The 25,793-nt window shown below is 43.4% G+C and overlaps 1 protein-coding gene and 1 pseudogene across 3 annotated transcripts in view; one reads left to right on the forward strand and one right to left on the reverse strand.

The window, feature by feature from the left end:
• The window catches only part of LOC147360526 (serine/threonine-protein phosphatase 4 regulatory subunit 1-like), a 74,119-nt pseudogene extending 59,803 nt beyond the window's left edge, over nt 1-14,316 (reverse strand). Inside the window, exons 1-2 of the transcript XR_015140052.1 lie at nt 14,119-14,316; nt 13,628-13,739 (exon numbers count right to left, since the gene is read on the reverse strand). The product of XR_015140052.1 is annotated as a serine/threonine-protein phosphatase 4 regulatory subunit 1-like (transcript). The remainder of the gene's footprint in view (nt 1-13,627; nt 13,740-14,118) is intronic.
• Nucleotides 14,317-14,504: 188 nt separating this feature from the next.
• Nucleotides 14,505-25,793, forward strand: part of RAB22A (RAB22A, member RAS oncogene family) — a 53,447-nt gene continuing 42,158 nt past the window's right edge. For both annotated transcript variants that reach the window (XM_086330941.1, XM_086330940.1), the window contains exons 1-2: nt 14,505-14,801; nt 15,796-15,875. In XM_086330941.1, the coding sequence (XP_086187067.1) occupies nt 14,766-14,801; nt 15,796-15,875 (116 nt within the window). In that variant the 5' untranslated portion in view covers nt 14,505-14,765. The remainder of the gene's footprint in view (nt 14,802-15,795; nt 15,876-25,793) is intronic.

The following is a 25,793-nucleotide window of genomic DNA, read 5'->3' on the forward strand; positions in this document are numbered from 1 at the left end:
TGCTGTCCACTTGAAACTATCACAACACTGTTAGTCGGCTATACTCCAATATAAAACAAAAAGCTTTTTTTAAAAAAAGAAAGAGAAATAAAGAGATTATCAGGCCAAAAAAAAAAAAAAAAAAGACTGTGCCCTAATGCAGGGGGTGCAGGTTCAATCCCTGGTCAGGAAACTAGGATCCCACATGTCTCACGATATGGCAAAAAACAATTTAAAAAAAGAAAAGAAAGAAAGAAAGCTTCCTTTCACACTGGTCTCTCTTGAACTGGCTCATCTTCTTTTTGAATACAGACCAGATCTCACACTCAGATCTTTACCAGACAACTTTGTCTATCTAGAATTTTATCATGTGATTTTACTTCTGTCTTATTCCCTGATGGCTCAGTTTGTAAAGAATCTACCCACAGTGCAGGAGATGCAGGCTTGATCTCTGGGTAGGAAAGATCCCCTGGAGAAGGAAAAAGCAACCCACTCCAGTATTCTTGCCTGGAAAATCCCATGGACAGAGGAGCCTGGCAGGCTACAGTCCATGGGGTCACAAAGTGTAGGACTCCCACAAGTTTCTCAACATGTTTTTAAACAAAAGAAATTAGTTGATATAAAGACAATTACAGGTGGTATATAGATAAAGCAGAAATAAGAAAAGTGGTACATAAATGACCGACTCCTGAAAATTACTGTATTTGTGTAATCCAGGGAAAATATTCCCACTAATAGGATCACATTCGTATGCAAACAATAGTGTCTTTTATTCCAAATTCTAAATGTAGGTGAACATTTTCCTTTGTGTGGATCAACATCCTGGCCCTTTCCAAAATCCTACTTGAAACCATATCAATGAGAGTATTACTATTTACTTGTAAATAATGTATTAAAATTGTTTAACTACTCCATAAAAGCAGCAGAGTTTACTGAAAAGAACATGCAAGGCCGAAGTGGAACCACTTCCCATAAAGGGAATGAAAATAGCCAGCAGGTTCAGGTTCAACTCTGATGGCATTCTGACCAGACACTGGGATTAATAACTTCTTCCTATGACATTTTAGGGCTTCCCTGGTGGCTCAGAGGGTAAAGAATCTGCCTACAATGCAGGAAACCTGGGTTTGATCCCTGGGTTGGGAAGATGCCCTGGAGAAGGGAATGGCTACCCACTCCGGTATTCTGGCCTGGAGAATTCCATGGACAGAGGAGCCTGGTGGGCTACAGTGCTGCTGCTGCTACTGCTACTAAGTCACCCCAGTCATGTCTGACTCTGTGCGACCCCATAGACAGCAGCCCACCAGGCTCCCCCGTCCCTGGGATTCTCCAGGCAAGAACACCGGAGTGGGTTGCCATTTCCTTCTCCAATGCATAAAAGTGAAAGTGAGGTCACTCAGTTGTGTGCGACTCTTTGCGACCCCAGTCACTATGATATTTTAATTTTTTTTTTATTTAAGTCTTCAAAGACAAACAAAATCAATCAACAGCCGATGAACTATGTAATAACAGCAGGGTTTCTTAGCCCCGGCAGGAGTGGCGTGGTCAGTCTCGGTTGTGGGGCTGCTCTGTATGTCACAGGACACCCCGCAGCTTTCCTGGCCTCAACTCACAGGTGGCCAGGAGCACCCTGTCCCCACTCTGAAAATAAGAACGTCTCCAGACATTGCCACGGGTCCCTAGTTGAGAACCACTGTGAAAAAGAAAGACGTGGCAGGTGTCGTTACCTGGGCAGCCCCTGGTTGAGCGGATGGTCCCATAAAGGAAGGGGCCTCAGGTCAGCAGGAATGCCCCCTTGGCCCTCCTTGGCCTCTCAGACCTCACCTCCCACTACTCCTGCCCCCACCCCCCACCCACCCTGTCCTCCAACCACGCAGCTCCTCACTGTTCCCCCAGGACTCTGGTCACTTCCCTGGTGTGGGGGGGTCATTACACGACCCGGGGCTTCCCTCTGCCCAGAGGTCTGCTTCCCAAGGTATCCTCTTTGATAACGTCCTTCTTCTCAGTTAAATCTCTGCTCCCTCATCTTCTCACTGAGGTCCGCCCTGACCACCTGATTTTGAAACTGCACGCCTCCCGCCTATGCCCCACCCTACCCTGATCCACTTCTCTCTTTTTTCAGGGACTGGATCACCTTCTGACACGGAGAACATTCTCCTCCTGCATCTACTGCTTACGGTGGGTCCACCCCCGCACCGCCGCCGCTGCACCCAGGGCAAAAATCTGTCACTGACTCTTCGATATGCCTGGCACACAGCTGGCAATCAGTAGAAGCTGCTGAATGAACGAATGCATACATGGTAAAGAACTGTCGAGCTAGCCTGCTGTGCCTTCCTGACAGTGCCAGTAACACACAAAATGGCTCCTGCTCTCAGAAAGAATTTTCTAGGATGTACATTTCTAGCCACTGCCCATAGAGCAAACTGTCTGGCAACTGTTCACAGGAATAAGGAGTAAAGGTCTAATGGACACGGTGACACCAGGAGCAACTGATTATTCTGAAGCCCCACGAGTCCAGGTCACCCAGAAACATCGGGAATCTCAAGCATTCAAGCTAGAAATGAAATATGAAGTCGGGTATGAATTTGTTCAAATTTTTTCATTATACTCTCTCACATTTGAAAAAAAAAAAAAAAAGTTACCTACCCCATTCATGAAAGCTTAAAATACTATGGAAAAGCAAAGACTTCTTAAGAAAATAGTCTCTAATACCTTCAAGGCTTCTTGGTCCCATGTAAAACATTTAAAAAACAATACTGATCATGACTGGCTTCATTTGCCATCTATGCAATGACTTTCAAGCAGCAGCTGCTAAGTTTGTGCCACGGGTTAGATTCATTGGCAAGTCTACACAGGACCACATTGACTCCTTGGGCTCTGATTGCTGGTGGCTCAGACGGAAAAGAGTCTGCCTGCAATGCAGGAGACGCAGGTTCAATGCCTGGGTCAGGAAGATCCCCTGGAGGGAATGGCAACCCACTCCAGTATTCCTGACTGCAGAATGCCATGGACAGAGGAGCCTGGTGGGCTACAGTCCATGGGGGGTTACACGGAGTTGGACACGACTGAGCGGCTAACACCTTCACTGATTTCTTACCAAAAATGACGAATAATGACAAAGGCTGAAGAGCTAAGAAGTGCTCTTTGCCTTGTAGGGGTGAGGGCCCCCTCGCACCACACCGTCTGCTCAGCACCCTGTCCGCCACTGCACATCTCCATGTCCACATAGTTCCTGAACTATAGGGTCCATGTTCCCATGACTGTGGTGCATATCAGCCAGTAGCTGTGGTGGCTACCTGCCCTCCAGTGGAACCGTCCAAGTTTAAAAACCCAGCTGACCAACTAAGAGATACAATGCTCATCCAACCAAAGCCAGAGTGGTTATGAAGCAGTAGTCTTAAGCTCACACAACCAAAGATGAGGTTGGCTCCTCTTCAGCGAGGTCCCGGTCAGTTTACAAATTATAATGGCACTATTACCCTTTGACCCTGATGCTAGGTGACTAAGTAGAAATAACAAACAAAACTCTTTTCTTGTTAACTATATTTCTGGAAGTTATAAACCTGGGGGGTGGGGTGGGAAAAAGGGTTGATAGCCTCTTCTATACTAACTGGTTACTCAAGGGTTATCTACCAAAAATAATGCACACTGTCAGTATACTCATCTTTTAAAACAGGCTGGGGCAAAGAATACATTGGATGAGGCTGCTCTGGCCAAAACACACAGTGGACATCTGTGTGCACACCAGTGCTTTTCATAAGACACCAATCTGTCTTAAAACAGGCTGAGTATGAACTAACACTTCAAATATAATGTTAGGTGGATGTGATGTATAGGTTCAAAGCACCTTAGATAACAAGCTAATAAAAAGAGGGAAAGAAAAGAAATGTTACACATCATTTTCCATCAAGAAAAGGATTAGAGGATCCACTACAAAAAAACAGAAGGTGTGTTCACAGCAGACTCATGGCAACCACCCTCTGCTCTATCCACCGTGGTTGACTTCAGGAGATGACAGTATACCATAATTCAACAGAGTACTGGAGATTCAGATGACAAAGGCATGGTCCCCAGACTCAAGGCCCCCCAGGGAACAAAGACCTTCCCACACATAACAACACACAATCCCCCTGTGACAAGAGCCATGGAGTTCAGGTATAAACAAAGCAGGGAGGAGACTGGTTCTGCTTACAGAAGGAGGTGAAAGGAGGTGTTTCCCTAGGACAGAAGGGTATTTGAGTTGGACTTTGAAGATTGAGTAGGAGTCCACCACAGAGGAAGAGAGAGGGGGTCTGGGAAAGGGAAAGAGACCATTCTGGATGAAGGGAAGAGCACAGCAGGGGAAAAAGAAAGGCTGTTGCTGCCTCGGAGTGGCTCGGGAAGCCAGAAACTTCCCACGAAGCCACCAAGCCCTGGCTGAGCAGCCACCACAGAACTGGTTGGAAGCAGAAAGGTGAGAAAAAATAAACATAGTAAAACATGCCCAGAGAGATACGTTTATTGGCCCAGACATGAACAGGGGTAGAAATGGAGGCAGGATATTAGAGCATGACTACCCCAGTAAGTGTTTTCATTAAGCGTTCCTTCTCCAGACATGCCCGGAATTTAGGGTTCTCCGTTCAACATGCCATCTTGTCACTATGACTCAGTAAGACAGGCCACCCTGGGCCAGCCCAATTAGCCACCCAATCTCAATTTTCCACTCTTTAACACAGCACTCGGGGACGCTGGTTGAGAGAAGATGACAGATGGGCCCCCGTCTGTGTCCGTTTCAAAATATGAGAAGACTGGTTGATGACAGCCGACAAGGAGTCTAGCCTTATTTGCAAAATGTGCACTTAAAAAAAAGGGGAGAGAGAGTGAGAAAACTGTATTAATGTAGAACTTGCATAATTGATAATTCCTGCGCTTCTCATTAGCCACTCTTCAATGAACAATAACTAAGTCTCTGCAAGGCCTTAAATGATTTGGGGGGAGATGAGAGTAAACCATCCATTAATGTATTATTTAAAGTGGCTTCATCCTTCTTGCTAACAGGCTTATAAATACTAATGCGAATTCTTAAATTGGAACTATTTCTAAAAGCTAGACCAGACAAACCCAACCCATCTGAAAAAGAAAGAGCATTCTTGATTCTTCACTGGCTTTGTGGAAGAAGGGAGAAGGACCGACCCCTGAACGCTGCAGGTCCTTGTTGACTTAACTAAATTTCAACAGCAAGTTGCTCAGGCAAACTTCCTCTGTATAAATGCCATTCTCTAACAAGACCCACACAGATTTATTAGCTCCTGTATGAGCGGATCCGTCTGATGCATAATATTCTCTATCACAAATCTTGGAGGGCTACTGATGGTTGTTACTACTAGCACTATGGGTTGGCTGAACAGACCGACCCAACTCACAAGACGCTGGCCTTTCTACACCTTGCATACATGGAAATTCCTCTTTGATTTGTGGCTTTAATCACAGCTTCCAAAACTTGGTCATTATTTATGAGTCTGACTTTTATACTGACGGTCAAGGGGACACACTGACTCGGGTTACCTGATAGGCAAGCCATCTTTAGCTCCCAGCTGCCATGGGCTCCACGGTGATATTACACATCTCAATTTTCCTGCCGACACACCTGGCTGGGGATAGAACTGGAGGAGGTGGGGGTGAGGGGGCCTGAGTCTACACAGCGTTAATGAGTACAAGAGTTCTGCTAGAAAATGCAGTGATTTCCCCCCCAGACATGAGGAAGATTCGAAAAGGAAAAAAGGTTGGAAAAGAAAACCAACAGCCGCTGGGGTGAGTGTTATGTGTGGGTGCATGTGTGTGCCGAGTCACTTCAGTTGTGTCCAACTATTTGTGACTCTGAACTGCAGCCCACCAGGCTCCTCTGTCCATGGGATTCTCTAGGCAAGAATACCAGAGCGGGTTGCCACGCCCTCCCCCAGGGGATCTTCCTGATCCAGGGATCCAACCCAAATCTCTTCTGTCTCCTGCACTGGCAGGCGGAGTCTTGGCTCTATTTTCTTGCTGCTCAAGATACTTGAGGCAATCAAGCAATGCAGGCCGACATTACACCACTATTCTAACAATCACCTTGGCCACGTTGCCAGGAGGGTCACCTTTCTCCTTGTGGAAAGAAGCACACTCCTCTGAGGATGTGCTAGTTCGGACACGCATTTGGATGCATGAGTCCCATGCCCGGCTCACACGTCCCACCCTGCCCTCACCTGCCCCGCTTGCTCTCCACCATCTTCCTCTTGCACTGACCCCGTCCCCCCAACCCATGGCTATGCTCTCCCTTGTGCCTCCATCTTAAAAAGCAATGCTTTTCAGAAAAGTGTATAGATAGTAAGTGATCCACATGACAAACTTTTAAACTGAATATACTCAGCTCAAGAAAGAATCTTTCTAGCTTCTCCAAACCCGCCCCCCACCATCCATGCTCCCTCCCACCTTCTGCCTTACATGTGTTGGGGGAGTCGGGGCACACTCTCCTGCCTTCTTCATCAGATCACGGAGATTGCCGTGCCATTTCTGCGCTCTGTGTAAAGAGTCACGCAGTCTCTACCTTTTGTATATGGCTTCCTTCACTGACCACTATGTGATGTTCATCTGTATTACTGAGTGGAGCTGGAGATCACTCACTCTTAGAGCTGCATTGTTTTCTACTGTGTAAACATAACTACACTTTATAATCCATTGTACTCAATGAGGACATGTGTGTGGGTTCTAGTTTTCAACGATTAAGAATAGTTAAGAACTATTAAGAACATAGTTTTCAACTACGACCCTGTCTTCTTTCCATTATTGGCTCTGCTGGGTCATTCTGGCACGTAGAATCTTGTTTCAGCATGTGAATTCTTAGTTGTGGCATGTGGGATCTAGTTCCCTGATTAGGGATTGCACAGGGACCCCCTGCATCTGGAGAGCGGAGTCTTAGCCATTGGGCCACCAGGGAAGTTCTGACCATGACTTTTTGAAAACATGTGTTCACATTTTGTTGGGCAAATAACCAGGCATGGAACTGTTGAGTCCATCTTTTTTTTTTTTTTTTTTTAAGGTTCTCAGAGTAGATACAAATAACGCAAATCTGTTCTGGGCTCTTCTATCTAAGAAGCAAAGCAAGTGATTTCAACCCCTCCAACCTCTCAAGCTGCTTCTTCTGGAAAGGGTCTGTTTTCCCTGCTAGACTGGGAGCTCCCCAAAGCAGTGCTGCTAAGTCAAGTCAGTCGTGTCCGACTCTGTGAGATCCCATAGACAGAAGCCCACCAGGCTCCTCTATCCCCGGGATTCTCCAGGCAAGAACAGAGGAGTGGGTTGCCATTTCCTTCTCCAATGCATGAATGTGAGAAGTGAAAATGAAGTCACTCAGTCGTATCCGACTTTTAGAGGCCCCATGGACTGTAGCCTACCAGGCTCGTCCAACCATGGGATTTCCCAGGCAAGAGTACCGGAGTGGGGTGCCATTGCCTTCTCCGCCCCAAAGCAGTGACCATTCCTCAAAATGCCCAAAGGCCAGCCAGCATCTGGAATACAGTGGGTGCTCAATGCAGGACCACTGAGCTACAGGACTGCAGGCAACACTGCCTCAACCCCTGCAGCCTTCCCAACTCATTCTGGCCTGGCTTCTGCTCCTTGGCTTCATAGGAGAAGTTCTCACTGAGGTCATTCGCCCATGGCCCTCCTGGGCTTGAGCCAAATCAACCGGCACCTCCCATCTGCGCCATTGCTACTCTCGCCTGTCCTCTAGGTGGGAGCAGCTCTGGGATGGGGCCCAGGGATTCTTCATCCCTCTTCCCCCAGCACCTCCCACAGGCTGGTGCCTGGGAGGCACCGGAAGAACATCTATTACCCAGATGATTTTCCAAACAGGGAAAGTGAGCACCTGCCCTCATCTCTAATTTTTTTTTCTCCAATCAGGTTAAGGCTAAGTGATGTTCTGAAGCTCAGAATTGCTTCCTCTTTCATTAGCTAGACTTTGTTGCAGAAATTTCTGCTTAAAAAAAAAAAATCTTAATTTGTGGTGTAGAAAGCCATATAAAACTCTTTTTAAACAGAGACGATTCCAGGGAATCTCTGGTGTTCACCTGTTTCTCTCACAGGAAATGGAAAATACAGAACAACTAGAGTAAAACGCATTACGATTATCAGACAGGAAGCAAGGCTGACTCGGCTCCCACCACACTGACTCTTCTGTTCCTTGCCACCCTCATCCTGTTGGAAGGAGATAGGTACATGCTTCTAATCCCCAAACACCAACAGGAAAAGTGAGACGTGAAGTCTGAGTGGCTTTTCGAGGGCTACCCAACAGGGCAGGGCTTGTGCCAGCAGAAGTCAGCTCTTCGGACTGAGCACCTTGGGAAAGGCAGCCTCTGGGCTGGCTCAGCTAATCGATGGACCGGGGCTCTGATGGGACAAAATCAAGTTTCAGAGAAAGACAAATATCATGTGATATAGCTTACAGATGGAATCTTTAAAAAATGACACAAACGAACTTATTTATAAAACAGACTCACGGACTAGAAAACAAATTTATGGTTATCAAAGGGGAAGTGGGGAAAGATAAATTAGGAGCTTGGGATTAACATATACACACTACTATATATAAAATAGGTAACCAACCAACAAGGATCTATTGTATAGCACAGAGAACTATACTCAATATCTTGCAATAGCCTATAATGGGAAAGAATCTGAAAAAGAATATATATAAAATAAATACATAATTTAAAAGATTTATATACATACATAATACATATATAACTGAATCACTTTGCTGTACACATGAACCTAACACAATGTTGTAAATTACACTTCAAATAAACCACCCCCTCAAAAAAGGGGGGTAAAAATAGAATCAAGTTTGATTTAGAACAGAAGGCCAAATCCAGCCCACTGCCTGTGTTTGTAAATAAAACTTTATTAGCAAACAACTATGTCCATTCATTTATGTATATCTGTGAGTGCTACTTGGAGAAGGAAATAGCAACCCACTCCAGTATTCTTGCCTAGAGAATCGCATGGACAGAGGAGCCTGGTGGGCTGCTGTCCATAGGGTCACACAGAGTCAGACACGTCTGAAGCGACTTAGCATGCATACATGGATTGGAGAAGGAAATGCCAACCCACTCCCGTATTCTTGCCTGGAGAATCCCAGGGACAGAGGAGCCTGGTGGGCTGCCGTCTATGGGGTCACACAGAGTCAGACACGACTGAAGCAACTTAGCTGCTACAGCAGCAGCATCGAGCGCTACTAGACTACAACGGCAGACTTGAGTGCTTGCATTAGGACTTCGGGCCAGCAAAGTCTAAAATGTTTACTGTCTGATCCTTTATGGGGAAAAAAAAAATTGCCCATCTCTGATTTAGAGAACAATCTAATGGCTGGATTTCATTGTATTTCCCAACTGTTAATATACTCAAGTTCCTGTTCAAACTAGTTCACTCAACAGGGAGGTTTTTACTTAATTTTTTTGACAATCTTTGATTCAAGTTTATGTAATAGTTCAGAGAAAAATTTCAGTGGTTTGGTTTAGGGATCAAATTAATATAGTTTCTCCGCCTGGTTGTGGTCCTTGAGCAGAACATTGTTACAAACCTGACCAAAGTGGGCAGGTGAAACAGAATGCTTCCTGCTCTGGAGGGTGCCTTTTATTCAAGCTTGAACATACTCCACTCCTTCTATTCCAAGAGTCTATCTGTAGTCCTCAAACTTAGCTAATCCTATTTCTAACAAAGAAACACACATCATTTGATGGCACCTAGTTTTCTTCATCAATAGAAGTATACCTTTTTCCAACTTCTTTCATAGCTACCTCTTGAAACCTGAACATTTGGAAAGAAATACACTGTCCCGCAAATACTAATACATTTTCCAAGTCTGTGTTTTGAAGCTAAATATATCTTACAATAACATGGCAGCTGAATTCAGAACTGAAATCCAGCATTAAACCCTTCATATAGACGTTTGATCATATATGAAACTTTCATCTCATTTTTAAAAACTTTTTATTAAGGAAATTTTCAAACATATGCAAAAACATAATACTATAATAAACCCCCACACCCTTAACCAGCCAGTTTCAACAAATAGTCTGCCAACTTTTCCCACTCATCTTTCTTTCCAACTTGTTGATTATTTACTGTTTGCTGCAGTATTTTAAAAGCAGACCTCACAGATCATATTGTTTCACCCACAAATGCCTATTTGCTTCTGTTAAATAAGGTCCTTCGCCGTCAAACAAAACTGTGACACCACTATCACATCTGACAAGATTAATAATAATTCTTCATATAACCTAATACCTGGGTCAAGTTTAATTTTCCCCACTGTCTCAATAATGTCTTTTTATAGCTCATTTGTTCAACTAAGGATCCACATATGACCATATATTATACTTTGTTGATAGGTCTCTTTATATCTGCAACAGAGTCCCCTCACTTTTTTCCACCCACCACTAGTACACATTTAAATTCTAATTGGTCAAGCAAGCCTTACCAGGAGTGACACCTCTTAGCCCCCACAAGCTTTAATCAACCCAGCCGCTGACAGGCCTATAAGCCCTTGAGGCAGAGATGCACCCAGCTCCACCTTCCGTGTGCAGTCTACCACCAGGACCACTGTGTCTGGCCATCTCACACTCTTTTTGCTCTCAAGAGAAGGAATTTAGGTTGCTTCAGCAGGCTAATTCACTAAAATTGTCTTTTTTGTGCTCCGATGGCCCGGAGACTGAATGATTTTGAAAAAACACGGCAATCTTTCCTGATGGCTTCTTTTTGAAGTGAGCCAATTTAATGAAGAAATCACAAAGTAAATCAGACAAGCCTCGTAATCCATCTTGGTTACCAGTAATGACATTAACTGAACACCTAGATCATGGAGGGAGGACACTAGGTTATAAAAAGGATGACCAGTGTCCCTGGCCAAGGAGACTTAGAGCCTAGATGAAATGGCTATCCCGTCAATTAGACCAAAAAAAAGTCCAAGGAAGACAACAGATGCAGAACCCACCCAAACCAACAAACTGTGCCCTCCCATTAGCTTAAGAATATTTGTGAGATTGATCTCTGTGATGGAATAAAAAGAGGAAGAGTCAGAACTAGTCAAACTAGTCTGATTGCTAGTTTTGCTAGTTCTATCATTTATGACCTATGCCGTACTGAATAAGTCACTTAACCTCTCTGATTCTGTTTCATCATTTATAAAACAGGAACAATCCCGCCTACCACACAGTAGCAACCCTTAACACAGGAACAGAAAATCTTACATGAATGCCTAGTAGTAATGATGACAGCTAAAATAATAACAGTAATAATCAATGAATGGAATACTCTATGCCAGGCACTGGGCTAAGATGTCTTTTTTTAAATACTTTATTAATTAATTATTTGCTGGGTCTTAGTTACAGCTTTTGGGATCTTCAATCTTTGATGAGGCATGTGTGATTTTTTTAGGTGCAGCATTCAAACTCTTGGTTGGATAATGTGAGATCTAGTTCCCTGACCAAGGATCGAACCCAGGCCCCCTACTTTGGGAGTGTTAAGTCTTAGCCACTGGACCACCAAGAAGTCCCTAAAACATTTTGTGTCTTCTGTTTCATCTAATCCTTGTATCAGTCCTATGAAGCATCTCCAGTTGTCAGGTCTTCCAGATGAAGAAAGTGAACAAAGGTGAGTGATCGGCTCACGCTGACTCAACTAAAGACAGGAAGTGGGTCACCGGACCTCAGGGTTTTTGCCATAATCACAGTGTAATAATGCCTCCCAAATACTACCACAGTAAAGTGTAAAGGTGGGACCCAGGGCAGCATAAGTTACTGGGGGGGAAAGGCCCTCTTATTATGGCTATTAATTAGACCAATTATATTGTAATTTCATAGATACAGCATCCTGAAGACTCCACATCTGTGCAATAAGGAAGCCTTGGGAGGCTCCCCGAGTGGCCCTACCCATGGCCTGGGTGTGTTCAGAGCCATGATGCTGGTTTCCTTCCTTACCGGGACAAGTCTTCAGCAGTCTCCTAAACAGTAAGTGTCACCTAACATATGTACAAATAGAGCCAAAATCAGAATTATTTTCCTATATAATCTCTTAATTCCTTTCTGTATACATATACAGAAAAGACAAAAGGAAGTTACCTGCCAGAAGAGATCCAATTGCCTGCCACCACCACCCTTTGAAAGTCCAAGCTAGCCAAGGGGAAGAAGCAACTGTGGAACTGAGACCCTGATCTACAGTTCCAGCAGATTTCCTTGCCAACAGTCAGGTGAGGAAAGCCATTTTGAACCCTCCCATCTCCCCAGAGTTCCAGAGAACACATGAGGCTTCTGTATCACCCAGTCAATGCACAGAATTGTTATGCTGTTGATTTAAACCACTAAGTGTTCAGGTAGTTTGTTAGATAACTGAAAAATAGCCAAAAAACAGCTTTTCCAGACAGGCCAAATACTAAATCTATGAATGAGAGGTGCCTTAACAGCAGCTTACTGTTGCTTATCAAGAGCAATGCTACATTCCTTCCATTTAAAGACACCCATTGACTGAAACATTTTGTAAACCCACGGCCCACATTGTACCTTGCTCCACAGTATTCAATAATTATGAATAATGATCACATCAATAATAATGGCAGGTAATATTTACTGTTTCTTATGTACAAGACTTCATGCTAAACCTTTTATTTTTTATATATTTATTTGGCTGTGCCAGATCTTAGCTGCAGCACACAGGATCTCTGATCGTCATCAAGGCATGCAGGACCTTCTAACTGCAGTATGTAGGATCTTGAGTTACGGCATGCAAACTCTCAGTTATGGCATGTGAGATCTAGTTCCCCCACCAGGGATTGAACCTGGGCCCCCTGCATTAGAAGCACAGAGTCTTAGCCTCTGGACCACCAAAGAAGTTCCTAAACCTTTTATTAGTTAACCTCTACTAAAGCCCTCTGAGGTGGACCATTATTATGCCCATTCTACAGATGAAGCCAATGAAGCTCAGAGAGGTACAGTGACTTGGCCAGGATCACACAGCCAGTAAAGAGTGGCTCAGGACTTCACCCTCTGGCCATCTGACTCCAGAACCCACAACCACTGGCCCCTTCAAGGGTCATTTTACTTTAATAAAGTTGCCGCCTTCTGAAAGAAATAGTGTATAAATTACACATGTTTTTGAAAGAATATGTGTATTCAGCAAGGAAATGTGTATTCTTTCAGAAATATGTCTATAAATAAATGTGCCTGACCTATGGTATTTTCAGTAAACCCTAGTTCTGGTTAGTAGGAAACTTGTAGATGCAGAAGGAAAGAACACAGTAAGCCCCACTGATGTTGGTTACTGTGATGGTTTGTACAGGCTTCCTTCATCAGCAAGCACCCAGGGTTTGGTAATTATCTGTTTACAAGTTGGCTCTCTTCCAGGCCTGTGAGAGCCGTCACAGTCTCAGGTTCATCTTTGTAGGTTCTGGGATCGGCACATGGCCTGGCCCAGAAACAGGAGGTCCTCAAGAAAAGTTTGCTGAATGGAAAAGAAATGCTTCATTCACCACCAGTGCGAACTTGCCTAAACAGGTACATCTTCTCCACCCATCAGTCTTTAAAGTGATTCTAAAGGAAAGGGCAGGAAGGTACAGGAGGGAGACCCATCGGAGAAAGGCAGGTACCTGTGGGCTCCTCAATGGGCTTGTGGCCAAGACACTGGAGAAGTCTGTGCGAGTCTGTGGCCGGCCACACGTAGAGCCGGACCTCCCAAACTCCCCGGCATTCTGAAAAGTCCTGGGGGACAATTGGAGACCCTGGCTGGAAGACCCCCGACCCCGGAGGGGGCCACGCCTCCTCCCGCCGGGAATCGCCAGGATGAACGAAGCACTAGCTCTCCCGGGCCACCGCAGGAGGAGGAGGAAGAGAAAGAAAGTAAGAGAAAGTCAGAAGTTTTCCAACAAAAATCCTCCCCACTGCGGGGAGGGCTCCCGGTCCTCTACCGCCCCCGCCCAGTGAGGAGGGACCGCCACAAGTGATCAAGGCAATTGGGGGTCCCCCTATTCTGGTTCCAACACGAAGAGCCCAGCCTGTAGATCCCACATCCGCCTTCTGTGCACCCCTAATTCTGCGAGAAGTTCCCAGGGAGGGGCGGGATGCCCCAACTGTTACTTACAATCGTCCAAGTCATCCTGCAAGTCCACAAAGTACAGGGACATCTCTGAAAACCAAGAGACACACAAGGAGTTACGAGGGGGCTGCGGCAGGTGGGCTCAGGGATTGTTGTGGGGGTCCTCGGGCCTCGGGGGTTGTTCCGGCTGAAGGGGAGGGGGCGCCCCAGGAGCTGGACCCCATTCACCCGCCATCTTGGGATGACCTGGAGGCGGGGCCGGCGCCTGAGGGGCGGGGCCTGAGTGATAGGGGCGGGGCATATGGCTTAGTGTTCCGCCCCCTCACTGCCAGCCCCGCCCTCGAGCCCGGGCCTCCCCGCAAGCCTCGCTGCGCCGGCCGGCCCCGCCCTCTCGGCGAAGGTGGCTGCCGAAGTGGGCGGGGAGGTCAGGTGACCCGGCCGGCGTCTCAAGATGGCGGCTGCGGTGGCCCCCGGGAACCCGCGGCACCGTCCGGGCTGCTGAGACGGACCCCGCGCGGCTGGCGACGGACGGGCCGGGCCGAGGGCCAGCGAACGGGCGGCCGCCGCCTCTGCGCGCCCCGCGGCCGGGGCTAGGCCGTGCGGCGGCGGCGCCGGGGGATGCTTGTGCTGGGCCGGGCCTCTCCCTTCTTAACTTAGGGCGGCGGCGGGCCCGCGCCCCTGGCTCCCAGGCCATGGCGCTGAGGGAGCTCAAAGTGTGTCTGCTGGGGGTGAGTGGCGGCGAGCCGACCGGGAGGGCCGCGGGAGGCCGGGCGGGCCGCAGACCAGGGCGTGCCCACGTCCCCTCCGCCCCTTGCCCCAGACTGGGTGCGGGACACCGCCTACCTGTCCGGAGCCTCGCTTCTGCCCCCTGGGCCATCCCGCCCACCTGGCCGCACCCTCCTGAAGGATTTTGCTGTCGGTAGGGTTCACCCTTGCCCCTCCCTGGTGCCCAGGGACTCTTCCTGCCCCCCAAAGGGTAAAGAGTCCTCCCTGCCCTTCCATTGCTTCTGGGTTAAGAGCAGTCTTAAATAGTTTTCCTAGGTACTAGTTAGGAGTTGGCCAAGGTTTGCAAAGTAAGACTAGTAACAGGTCTTTTGTTTTACAAGCAGCATTAGTCTGCTTTCCTGTCTGCTTGGTGTTTTTGAACTTGTGGAATATCCCTGATACTTAACGCAGATTTACCTTCCTGGGGTGGGAGTGGGACATTCAAATCAAAAAGCCCCCAAAACTGGTTTGAAGCTTCAGCTGCCTAACTTGTCAAGGCAACTTTGCGATTTCAGAGCATACTTTCTGAAGTTGATGCTCTCTTACCAGAGTTGCCGCTTTAAAGACTGAGAAAGATTTCAATAACTTAGTCTTACCCCTTCCCATATTGGGTGGGGCTGGGATGTATCAGGAATTACTCAGAAGTAGTTCAAGAGTTCATTCTTAACGTAGACTTGTTAGAGATCAATTGAGTTTGTCACTTTGCACACTACGCAGAAACTTGGGGTCTTTCAGAAGATCCTCACATCTTTTGTAAACTCAGATATCCTCTCCTACAATACATTTTGAAATCTTATCATTACTCCGCTGAATTTTTATGAAAACCTCCTTTGCGTTTCTTTAAAATTCACCTATCCAGGATGATTTTTCCAAAATCCTGAACTTGGGGCACAAGGCAGTTTTTGGTATGTGCCAGCAAGTAACTTCTTCTTCTTCACCTCTCTCGTTGTATTTCAGGATACAGGTGTGGGTAAATCAAGCATTGTGTGGCGGTTCGTGGAAGACAGTTTTGATCCGAACATCAACCCAACAATAGGGTAAGAGGTTATGTTTACTGAAAATGCATCTAAAGGTGTACTGATAAGTCCTTTCAAACAAAGGTGTGTTACAAGGGTAGGCATCCCCGTTCTAAAAGCTAGTGAATTTGGAGACAGTGATTACCATCATCTCGAGAAGAACTTGAAACAGTAGAGCAAGGATTGATGTGTTTTAGGAAAATCATCTTTTAACTTGTGAGGAGTGAGAACTTGAGAGTGAAAGTATGGAATTAAAGTTTTACTTATTAGAATATACATAGAGCCTTCAATCTGTGAATAGGAACAGCAGATTTCACCTTGAAATAAGGCAGAAGAAATAGATCTTAATGCTTTTTTCCTCTGGCATGTCAACTAAAAGATACTTTAGATGGCTTTAGCTCTTCCTGAAAAATAGTTTGAAGTCTGAACCCTTCTTACACATTTCAGCACTATGGCTGCACATTCCAGTAGCTGTGATGAATTAACAGAGTAATATCAAAATGTAAGCCTTTTGGAGGTACCTGGTTCATAGGAAAAGTGAAACTGACTGGCTATAGGTTTTTGACTCTAAATTTTTCAGGCTGTTTAAACTTCGTACTGTTAATACTTCCTCTGTAAGAAGTTGTGTTTTGTGTCTTTTAATACTCTTGTTAAGCTTATAAAACTAGGTAGCTGCTATGCAAAGCCTCACCCAATTGGTTGTTTCCACTTAAAGAAAAATTCTGTTCTGCCTAATGGGGACATAATTCACAGCGTGCACATCCACATTTGAAGGCGTTAAGATGAAACCACCACTGACTCTCTGAAGTTCGAGTGACTTTGAATGTTCTTCAGGAAAGGACTGGGCGTGTCTGCAAGTTTGATGTGTGAACTCATCTTCCTCTAGGCCTGCCTGTCACTACCTGCGTGGGAAAGTGAAGGGACAGGAAGTGCCAGTAGGCCCTGCTGCTGCCTCAGGGAGCGACACTCCTCACACTAGTCAGCGCCTCAAGCCCCACCGCCAGCTCGGTTAGAGGTGCCGCCTCGCCAGGGAAGAGGGGGGCTGACAAGGAGGTCTGTGGCCCTGTCCTGGGCGGCCAGGCCTCCCTGTTTGGCCGCGCACCCAGTCCCTAAGCCCAGCTGTCTTCCCCATTTAGTCTGGGTGAATGTCTCACAGAAAGAGCGATTTGAGGCTTTCCCGTCATCTCCTCCACCCTCCCGTTTCTCTATCCTTGGCACATGTGTTCCTCCTTCACAATCAGCCCCACACACGCCTGAGCTCGGGAGCAACCCCCAACTCCTTCCCCAGCCCTGCTCCCCTTAGACAGGGCCATTCCCCAGGCCTGCTGGGCAAACTGGGGGCTCTGGAACAAGAGCTTACTGCTTCTTCAGCCTTCTGCCAACCATCCCACCCCCCTGCTCTGCTGAAATCACCTTCCCTCAGGACCTGCTTCCGTCTCACTGACAAAGCCAAGGGCTGTTTCCTTTCATTATTGCTCATCCAGTGCCGGCTGTATGCCAGATGCTAGCCTGGGTGCTGGTGATTCGGAGCAGGGCTCAGCAGACCATGGCCTTTTGGTCCACCTCTCAATTCAAAGATAAAGCCTTACCGAAACACAGCATACCTGTTCATTTATACGTGGTCTCCACTGCTTTCCGGCTCAAGGGCAGAGTTGTATAGCTGTGACTGAGACCCCATGGCCCACAAAGCCCAGAGTATTATTTAGAGCTTTTCAGGAAAAGTTGAAAAGCCCCTCCTGCCCTCAGGTACCTTCCAAGACGGAGAGAGACATACTGTGTAACCAAAGCACAGAAAATGAGTTCTTTGGCCATTTTCTGTGCTCCGAAGGAGGAATGTGGAGGCCTGGTGAGAGCATGTAGCCAGGGCCTGACCCTGGCCCAGGGCTCTGCCAGTTCCCAAGGTACCTCACGGTGAAAATATGAGGCACTTAGAAGCCCTGACATCTCAATATTGATAAATGAGTAGATTATATTTCAGAAGATAGTCTAGAGACAAAAGTTTTTGAAGAGTGAAAGGGAGCTATTGGCGATGTTTAGGGCAGTGAGTCGCATGGGGGACAGGGCATGTTGGACGGGTGGCCCAGAGGCTGGACAGGCTGCGGGCCCAGGCCACGGGTGTTCTTTCTCTCCCTGTGTCTTTGCATGCTCTTCAGTCTTCTGCCTGCCCCTCCTCTGCTGAGTTCACACCCATAGGTCTTCCTCGTGCATCCTGCCTGACTCCTCTGTGCCTTTCCCAAACATACTGGAGCTCCGCATATCTGTGACTAAGCTCAGGAGCTCCCTGTCAGAGGCCTGGCCCGCTGCTCCTCTTTCCATGGACCTTGTGGTAGAGAAAAGGACCAACGTGTCCTCAGGTACTCAAGCCAGAATCCTGGGCATCCATTCCAGATCCCCCTCCTACTGTCCCTTCTCCCTGAAGCCAACATGAGTCACTTGCTTCTGTCCAGGACTCCTGAATATCCTTTCATCCCTGCTGCTTTGTTGACTTCTAGACCTTCATCTTCCCTGGTGGTGGTCCAGACATGGACCCTGCCACCTGCCAGCTGGTTAACTCTGAATCTGTTTCCCCATCAGCAAAATCGTAGTAATAACTGGCACCAACTCCATATGAGATACTCCTTTTCAAATGTTCAGCTAAGTGCCAGGGACACTGGGGCTCAATACATGATAGCGTTTTTAAAATATTTAGATCTTATTAAAACCTTTCAAAATTACTTTTACCAAAGCAATGTGTGTGTGGTTTTTTTCTGTAATAGCTAAGTATTTTTTCTTAATAGTTAAGTATTAACAGTTCCCTGGTCCACTCTGACTCACTCCCTAGAGGTTTCTACTTTTGTGATGGTTTTAGCTGTTTTTTTCTGATCTGTCCTCCAGATTTTTTCGTTAACACGCATGTACTGCTAATTCTTGATCCCTTCTCTTCTCCCCCACCCCATCCCCCAATTTGAGGCATTATCTAGTGCTTGTTTTCTTGGGAGATGGGAACTTATTAATCCTGCTTCTCTTACCTCTCCCTGCTTCATTTGCCCTCCTCCTCTGTGTTTCCATTAAAGCTCTACCACTGAGCGGCAATGTAGCGTTTAGACTGCAAGGTCTCCAGCCAGTCTAGCTGCCTTCACATCCCAGGTCTAACACGTAGTTGCTCTGTGGCCTTGAGCAAAGTATTTAACCTCTTTGTGACTAAATTTGCACATTTGGGATAATTGGTTGCCTCTAATTACAGAGTTGTGAAAATCAAGTTAAAATACGTAAAAAATTACTTAGAATGGTACTTTCATATGGTAAGCATATGTTATTTCTTAGCAACTGATATTTTTTGATAAACTTCTAACACTATAGGTTTTTTAAACTGTATTTAAATGGAATTGGTAGATATTGTTTTGTATCTGCTTATTCGATTCATACTTTGTGAGGTTCATCTATGTCATTTCATGTAATGATGGTTTATTCTTTTTCATCTCTGTACAATAAGTATCCCATTGGATAAATACACCACAGTTTATTCTACTGTTGGAATTGTGGTTGTTTCTAGTCAGGGTTTGGGAATTGGCAGGGAAATTCCTGGCTCAGAAGGAATATGTATCTTAACTCTAGTAGATGTCTTCTGAAGTATTGTGTCAGTTAATGTTCCTGCCAGCAGTGTTTGGGAGTTCTGGTTGCTTCATATCTCCTACAACATTAGATGTCATCAGTCTCAAATTTTAGCTGTGTTGGAGGATTGGTGGTACTGCCTTATTCTGGTTTTAATTCCTGTTTCCCATATGACTACAGCTACTGAACACATTTTCATATCTTTATTGGTCATCTGGATACGTTGCCTGTTTGAGAATCTTGTTCATTTTTCTATTGAGTTGTTAGTCATATTCTCATTGACTTACAGGTGTGATGTATGTATTCTGGATATTATAAATTCTGTAGTCATTTGTTGCATCTGACTATTGCAGATACTTTCTCGCACTCTGTGACTATCCTTTTCACTCTCTGGATCTTTTAATGAAGGGTTGTTACTTTTAATATATCCATTTGATCAGTCTTTCAATGAAAGATATTATGTTAGTGCTTTTTATGTCCTTTTAATAAACTTTGATTTACCAAAATCATGAAAATACACTCCTGTTATCCTATAGAAATTTTGTTTTGCTTCTCAGATTTAGATTTAATTTTTACCTAGAATTAATTTCTGTATGAAAAGTAAAATTAAGTTGTGGGGGATTGTCTTTTTTTTTTAATTCCAGCAGAGATTTACATCTCACTTTTTTTTTAAGATTATCCATAATTCACTGTTGTGTACTGAGAGCTGTGATTGTCAAAAATTGATCATCTGTATTTATAGTGCACTTTTTATGGATTTTTTTTATTGTATCCCATTGATCTGTGTTTTAGTTTTTTTATAATTTTATTTATTTGTTTTCATTTCTGACTGTGCTGGATCTTCGTTGCCGCCTGGGCATTTCTCTAGTTCCAGCAGGCAAGGACTACTCTTCCAGTTGCGATGCACAGGCTCTCGTTGCAGTGGCTTCTATTGTTGTGGAGCACAGGCTCTGGGGTGTGCGGGCTTCAGTAGTTGCAGAACCTGGGCTCATGAGTTGCGGTTCCCTGGCTGTAGAGCACAGGCTCAGTAGCTGTGGTACACGGGCTTAGTTGGTGGGTGGCATGTGGGCTCTTCCCTGACCAGGGATTGAACTCTTATCTCCTGCATTGGCTCTCAGAGTCTTAGCTGCTGAGCCACCAGGTAAGACCCGATCTGTGTTTTTAATTGACTCACTAAAGTATAGTTTACATACAATAAAATGCACCCATTTTTAGTGAACATTTTGATGAATTCTGACAAATTGGGGAAGGAAATGGCAACCCACTCCAGTATTTTTGCCTGGAGAATCCCATGGACAGAGGAGCCTGGCTGGCTACAGTCCATGGGGTCACAGAGTTGGACACGACTGAAGCAACTTAGCACGCAGCATACGTGTACTTGTATGTATACATCCGTGAGCTCATCACTACAGTCCAGATGTAGAACGCTTCCATCACTCCAGCCTGTCCCCTTTTGCCCCAACCTGTATTTATCCCAATCCCTACCACAGGCTCCAGGCAACCACTGATAAGCTTTCTGTCTCTACAGATTATATGGAATTTAAAGTTTCAGTTGTTTGTTCTTCGCGTGCAAACATAAAGTTGACCTTGTGTCATGTGACTTGGCTAAATTCAATTAGTTCAGACATCTTTCTAATAGATTCCTTGAGATTTTCTTAGGTGTACCGTCATGTCATCTGTAACAGGCAGTTTTCTTTCCTTCTTTCCAATCTACATGCCTTTTATTTCTTTTACTTGGCCTGTCACCTGAGCTAAGACCTCCAGTACTTAAGATAAGTGGTAACAGTCAAAATCCTTCCCTCATTCCTAGTCTTGCTGCTGGTAAGTCGCTTCTGTAGTGTCCGACTCTGTGCAACCCCATAGACGGCAGCCTACCAGGCTCCCCCGTCCCTGGGATTCTCCAGGCAAGAACACTGGAGTGGGTTGCCATTTCCTTCTCCAATGCATGAAAGTGAAAAGTGAAAATGAAGTCGCTCAGTCGTGTCCTACTCTTCGCAACCCCATGGACTGCACCCACCAGGCTCCTCCGTCCATGGGATTTTCCAGGCAAGAGTACTGGAGTGGGGTGCCATTGCCTTCTCCATCCTAGTCTTGAGGGGAAAGTATTTGGTCGTTTCCATTAAGCTGGATGTCTAGGCTCTTAGGTTTTTTTATAGGTGCCCACTATCAGGTTGAGAATATTCTCTTCTATCCCTAAATACATGAGAATTTTTTTTTTATCAAGGATTGTGTGAATTTTGCCAGGTGGGTTTTTTATTTTTTGAACTGTTCTTAACACTATCATTTTCAGTCTTAAAATAGTGAATTATAACAATCAATACTAAAATAACAAAGTGCTGTTTCATTCCTCAGATAAATTTCACTTGGTTATTATGTATTTTTTTAATACAGTACTGAATTGGATTTACTAACATTTTTGCTAAAAGTTTTTGCCTCCATGTTCATGACCGATATTGATCTGTAGTTTTCTGTAATAATACCTTTCTCTAGTTTTGGTATCAGGACCTCATAAAATAAGTTGGGAAGTATTTTTTCATCTTCTGTTTTTTGGAAGATTCCATGTAAAATTGGTATTATTTCTTCCTTAAAGGTTTGGTTTAATTCACGAGTGAAGCCATCTGAGCAAGGAGTTGTGTCAGCAAAATTTAGCTACCATTTCAGTTCCTTTAATAGTTATACGCCTATTCATTTCTTCCTGAGTAAGCTTTGGTATGAATAGTTTGTGTATTGCAAAGAATTTGTCCATTGTTTTGGTCTTTTAATTTATTGGCATAAAGTTGTTCATAATATTCCTCTACTATCATTTTAATGTCATTAGAATCTGTCTAGCTATTTTAATGGTCTTCTCAAAGAACCAGTTTTTCATTTTATTAATGTTTCACTGTTTTTCCCCACTTTTCTTTTTCATTGATTTTTGCTTTTATCTTCATTTTTTTCCTTCCTTTTATTTGGACTTAATTTCTTCCTTTTTAGTTTTTTAAAGTGAAAGTTTAGAATATTGACTTTTAAGGCTTTTTTACATGTATGCAATTAGAACTATAAATTTGTAAGTACTGGTTTGGGTGAAATATCAGAGATTTTGATGATTGTATTTTCATTTTCATTTAGTTCAAAGTATTTCTTTCCCTTGTGAGTTATTAGTTGTTTGGAAGTATGTTTTCTAACTTCCAATTATTTGGGGATTTTCCACAAATTTTCAACTACTATGATTTGTGGTTTAAATCCATTGGATCAAAGGATATAACTCATTGAATATTTCAGACCTTTTTACATTTAACGCTTATTTTATGGCCTAGCATGTGGTCTTCATGAATGTTCCATGTTTAGCAGAAAAGAATATGTTCTGCTGCTGTAAATGTGTTCTATAAATGTTAAACAATCAGCTTGACTAATAGCACTGTTCCTTTCTTCTGTATACTTAACTGATTTTTTCCCCCTCATTTGCAGTGAAAAGAGTGTTTGAAATCCAACCCTGATTGAAGACTTGTCTAGTTCTGTTTTTAGTTTAATCAATTTTGGTTGATATGTTTTGAAGCTCTTACTATTGAACATATCTATTAATACATTTTATTGTTTTTATTCTTGATAGCGTGACCCTTTTGCTACCATGAAATGTCCCTCTTTTTCCCTGGTAACAGTCCTGATTCTGAATTTTTCTCGCTCTTATATGAATACATGCTCTTCAGCTCCATGTTGATTAGTGTTTGCATATCTTTTCCCATCCACTTACATTTAACCTATTTCTATCTTTATATCTAAAGTGAGTTTTTGCAGACAGACAGCATTATGGGTCTCGTGTTTTAATTGGAGTAGTTGCACCAGCTGTCTAATACAGTTGTAGGTAGCTGCATGTGGCTATCTGAACTTAAGTTAAAATTTTAACTTGAGTTCCTTGGTCACACTAGCTACCATTCAAGTTCTCCTTGTAGAAGGCTCTGTTGTACAGGACTGGTTTAGACCATTTTTATTTTTTATAGCTATCAATATTGTTTGGCTTAAATCTACCGTCTTGCTGTATTTTTCTACTCACCCCTTATATTAATGGTTCCATTTTATCTCTGCTACTGGCTTTTTAGCTGTACCTATTCTGTTGTTTTAGTGGTTGTGCTTTGATTTACAATATACTTCTTTATCATTCTTTCTTCAAATAATAGACAGTTTTACATATAGTATAAGAACCTTACAGGAGTATGCTTTCATTTCTCCTTGCTTATCCGTAGTGTTATTATTGTCATATATTTTGCTTCTGCATCTTATAAAATCCATAGTACAGTTGTTTTTTTGTTTTTTGGGGTTTTTTTGCCTTAGTCAGTGATCTTTGAAAGAAACTATTAGTCCTTTTTTTTTGGCCCTGTGCCAGTGTCACAGTTTAATTCCTCTATCTGTGTAATAAGTCTCTCTGTCCAGTGGCATGAGTACTTCTGTGTTATTCTTCAATAACTTCTTGGCTATTCTTGGCCTGTTACATTTCCATGTGAACATTAGCGTTCTCTTTTTTCATACCAAGACACTAATTCCTGTTGTGTTTTTGATTGACGTTTCATTGAATTTATAGATTGGTTTGGAGAGAAATGACATCTATATGATATTGCATCTCTAATATGTGAATATAGAAATGTATTTTTCCATTTGTTAGGCTTTTTTTTTATTTTTCCTGAGCATTTTTTCTGCTTTTCTGTTTAGTGGACTGGTACATCTTTCGTCAGATTTTATCCAGCTGGTTTGATGTTTCAATGTAGTTTTCTGCTGTTCTTGTGCTAAATGGTATTGCTTTGAAATCTTTATTTCTAATCCTTAAACTTGTTGTATCTTTTATTGAGTTGAGTAGGATCTCTAGTTCAGTTTTGAATAGAAATGATCATGCTGGATATTCTAATCTTAGCAGGAAAGCTTTCGCTATTATGCCACTAAATATGTTTGCTGTAGGGTTTTTGTACACACACCTTAGCATATTACAGAGTGTCTTTTTTTATCATATGCTGGAGTTTTTTGTTTTTGTTTTTTTTAAGTGTGAAGTGTGGATGGAGATTTTTATTCGATTGCCTTGGTTGTATATTCTTTTATGCTATTAATGTGGTAAATTGTTGAATTTTCATGGAATAAATCCACTTATATTGTGATATATTATTCTTTTTGCATATCACTGGCTTTAGTTTACTCTTTTTTAGAACTTCCATGTATGTTTATGAGTAAGATTGTCATAAAGTATCCCTTTCTGTAATGTACATGTCAGGTTTGGTATGAAAGTTTTGCTTCCCAGATGAAACTATTAATAGTTGAGAAGCTCTTTTATGGAAGAGTTTGTAAAAAAAAAAAAAAAAAGCTGCTATGACTTTTTTAAATGATTAGCAAAATGCATGTGGGCTTTGAGTTGTCCCTGTGTGATAGGGTTTAAGAAGTCAATTTCGTTCACAGTTGTAAGATTGTTCATTTTCAGGTTTTCCATTTCTTGCATTGATTTTGATAGATTGTGGTTTGTTTGTTTAAGGATTTTGATTATTTTCATATACTTCCCTCAATTTATTGGCAAAAAGATGTTAACACTTTATTCTGTTTACATTTTACACATACCCCTTTTACATTTCTGATACTGGTTTTGCCTTTGATGAACTCTGCAATCTTTCTTCTTTATTTCATTAATCCATCCATGCGCCTATTTTTTAGAGTTTCTGTCCTGTTCAGTATGCTAATTTTTTCTAACTTCTTGAGATAGATAGTTATATAATTGATTTTCACTCCTTATTTTCAGTTGTATTCCTTGTTTTAAAACTTTAGTCATGGCTTTTACCAGATCAAACTAGTTTTTATAAAATATAATTTCAATCATTCATTTCAGAATATTTTCAAGTTTCTATTATGATTTCATCTTTGATCCAAACATCATTTAGATGTGTTTGTTGAATTCCAAATATAGGGAAATTTTCTAGTTAATATTTTTAGTGATTACTGCATAATTACATTGAAATTAGCGAACATATTTAAATCCTTTATTACTGATATAATTTGCAGTTTGCCTGGCATATGTTGATTTTGGTAAGTGTTTCATATGTGTTTGAAAAGATGGCATACTTTATCTGTTTTGCAGCTGCATTAAGTACTTAACAAATCTAGAATCCTACATCTTACTACAATACAAACCTTCTGCCATCTGAACTGTCCTCTTTAGCTCTGGCAATGCACTTTGCCTTGAGGTCTAATTGTGGCTGTTAATATAACAGCAGTATTTCCTGTGGTCAGTATTTGCGTGGCGTATTTTGTCTCTTTTTGTTTTTTAACCTTTCTGTATCTTTTACTTAAGGTGGGTTTCTTGTAAGCAGCTTATGATTTGAATTTGATAATATTATATAT

The sequence above is a fragment of the Bos grunniens genome, chromosome 13, assembly GCF_055505025.1.
Source record: "Bos grunniens cultivar Pamir isolate PY7600 chromosome 13, Bosgru_T2T1.0, whole genome shotgun sequence".
NCBI classification, from domain to species: Eukaryota; Metazoa; Chordata; class Mammalia; order Artiodactyla; family Bovidae; genus Bos; species Bos grunniens.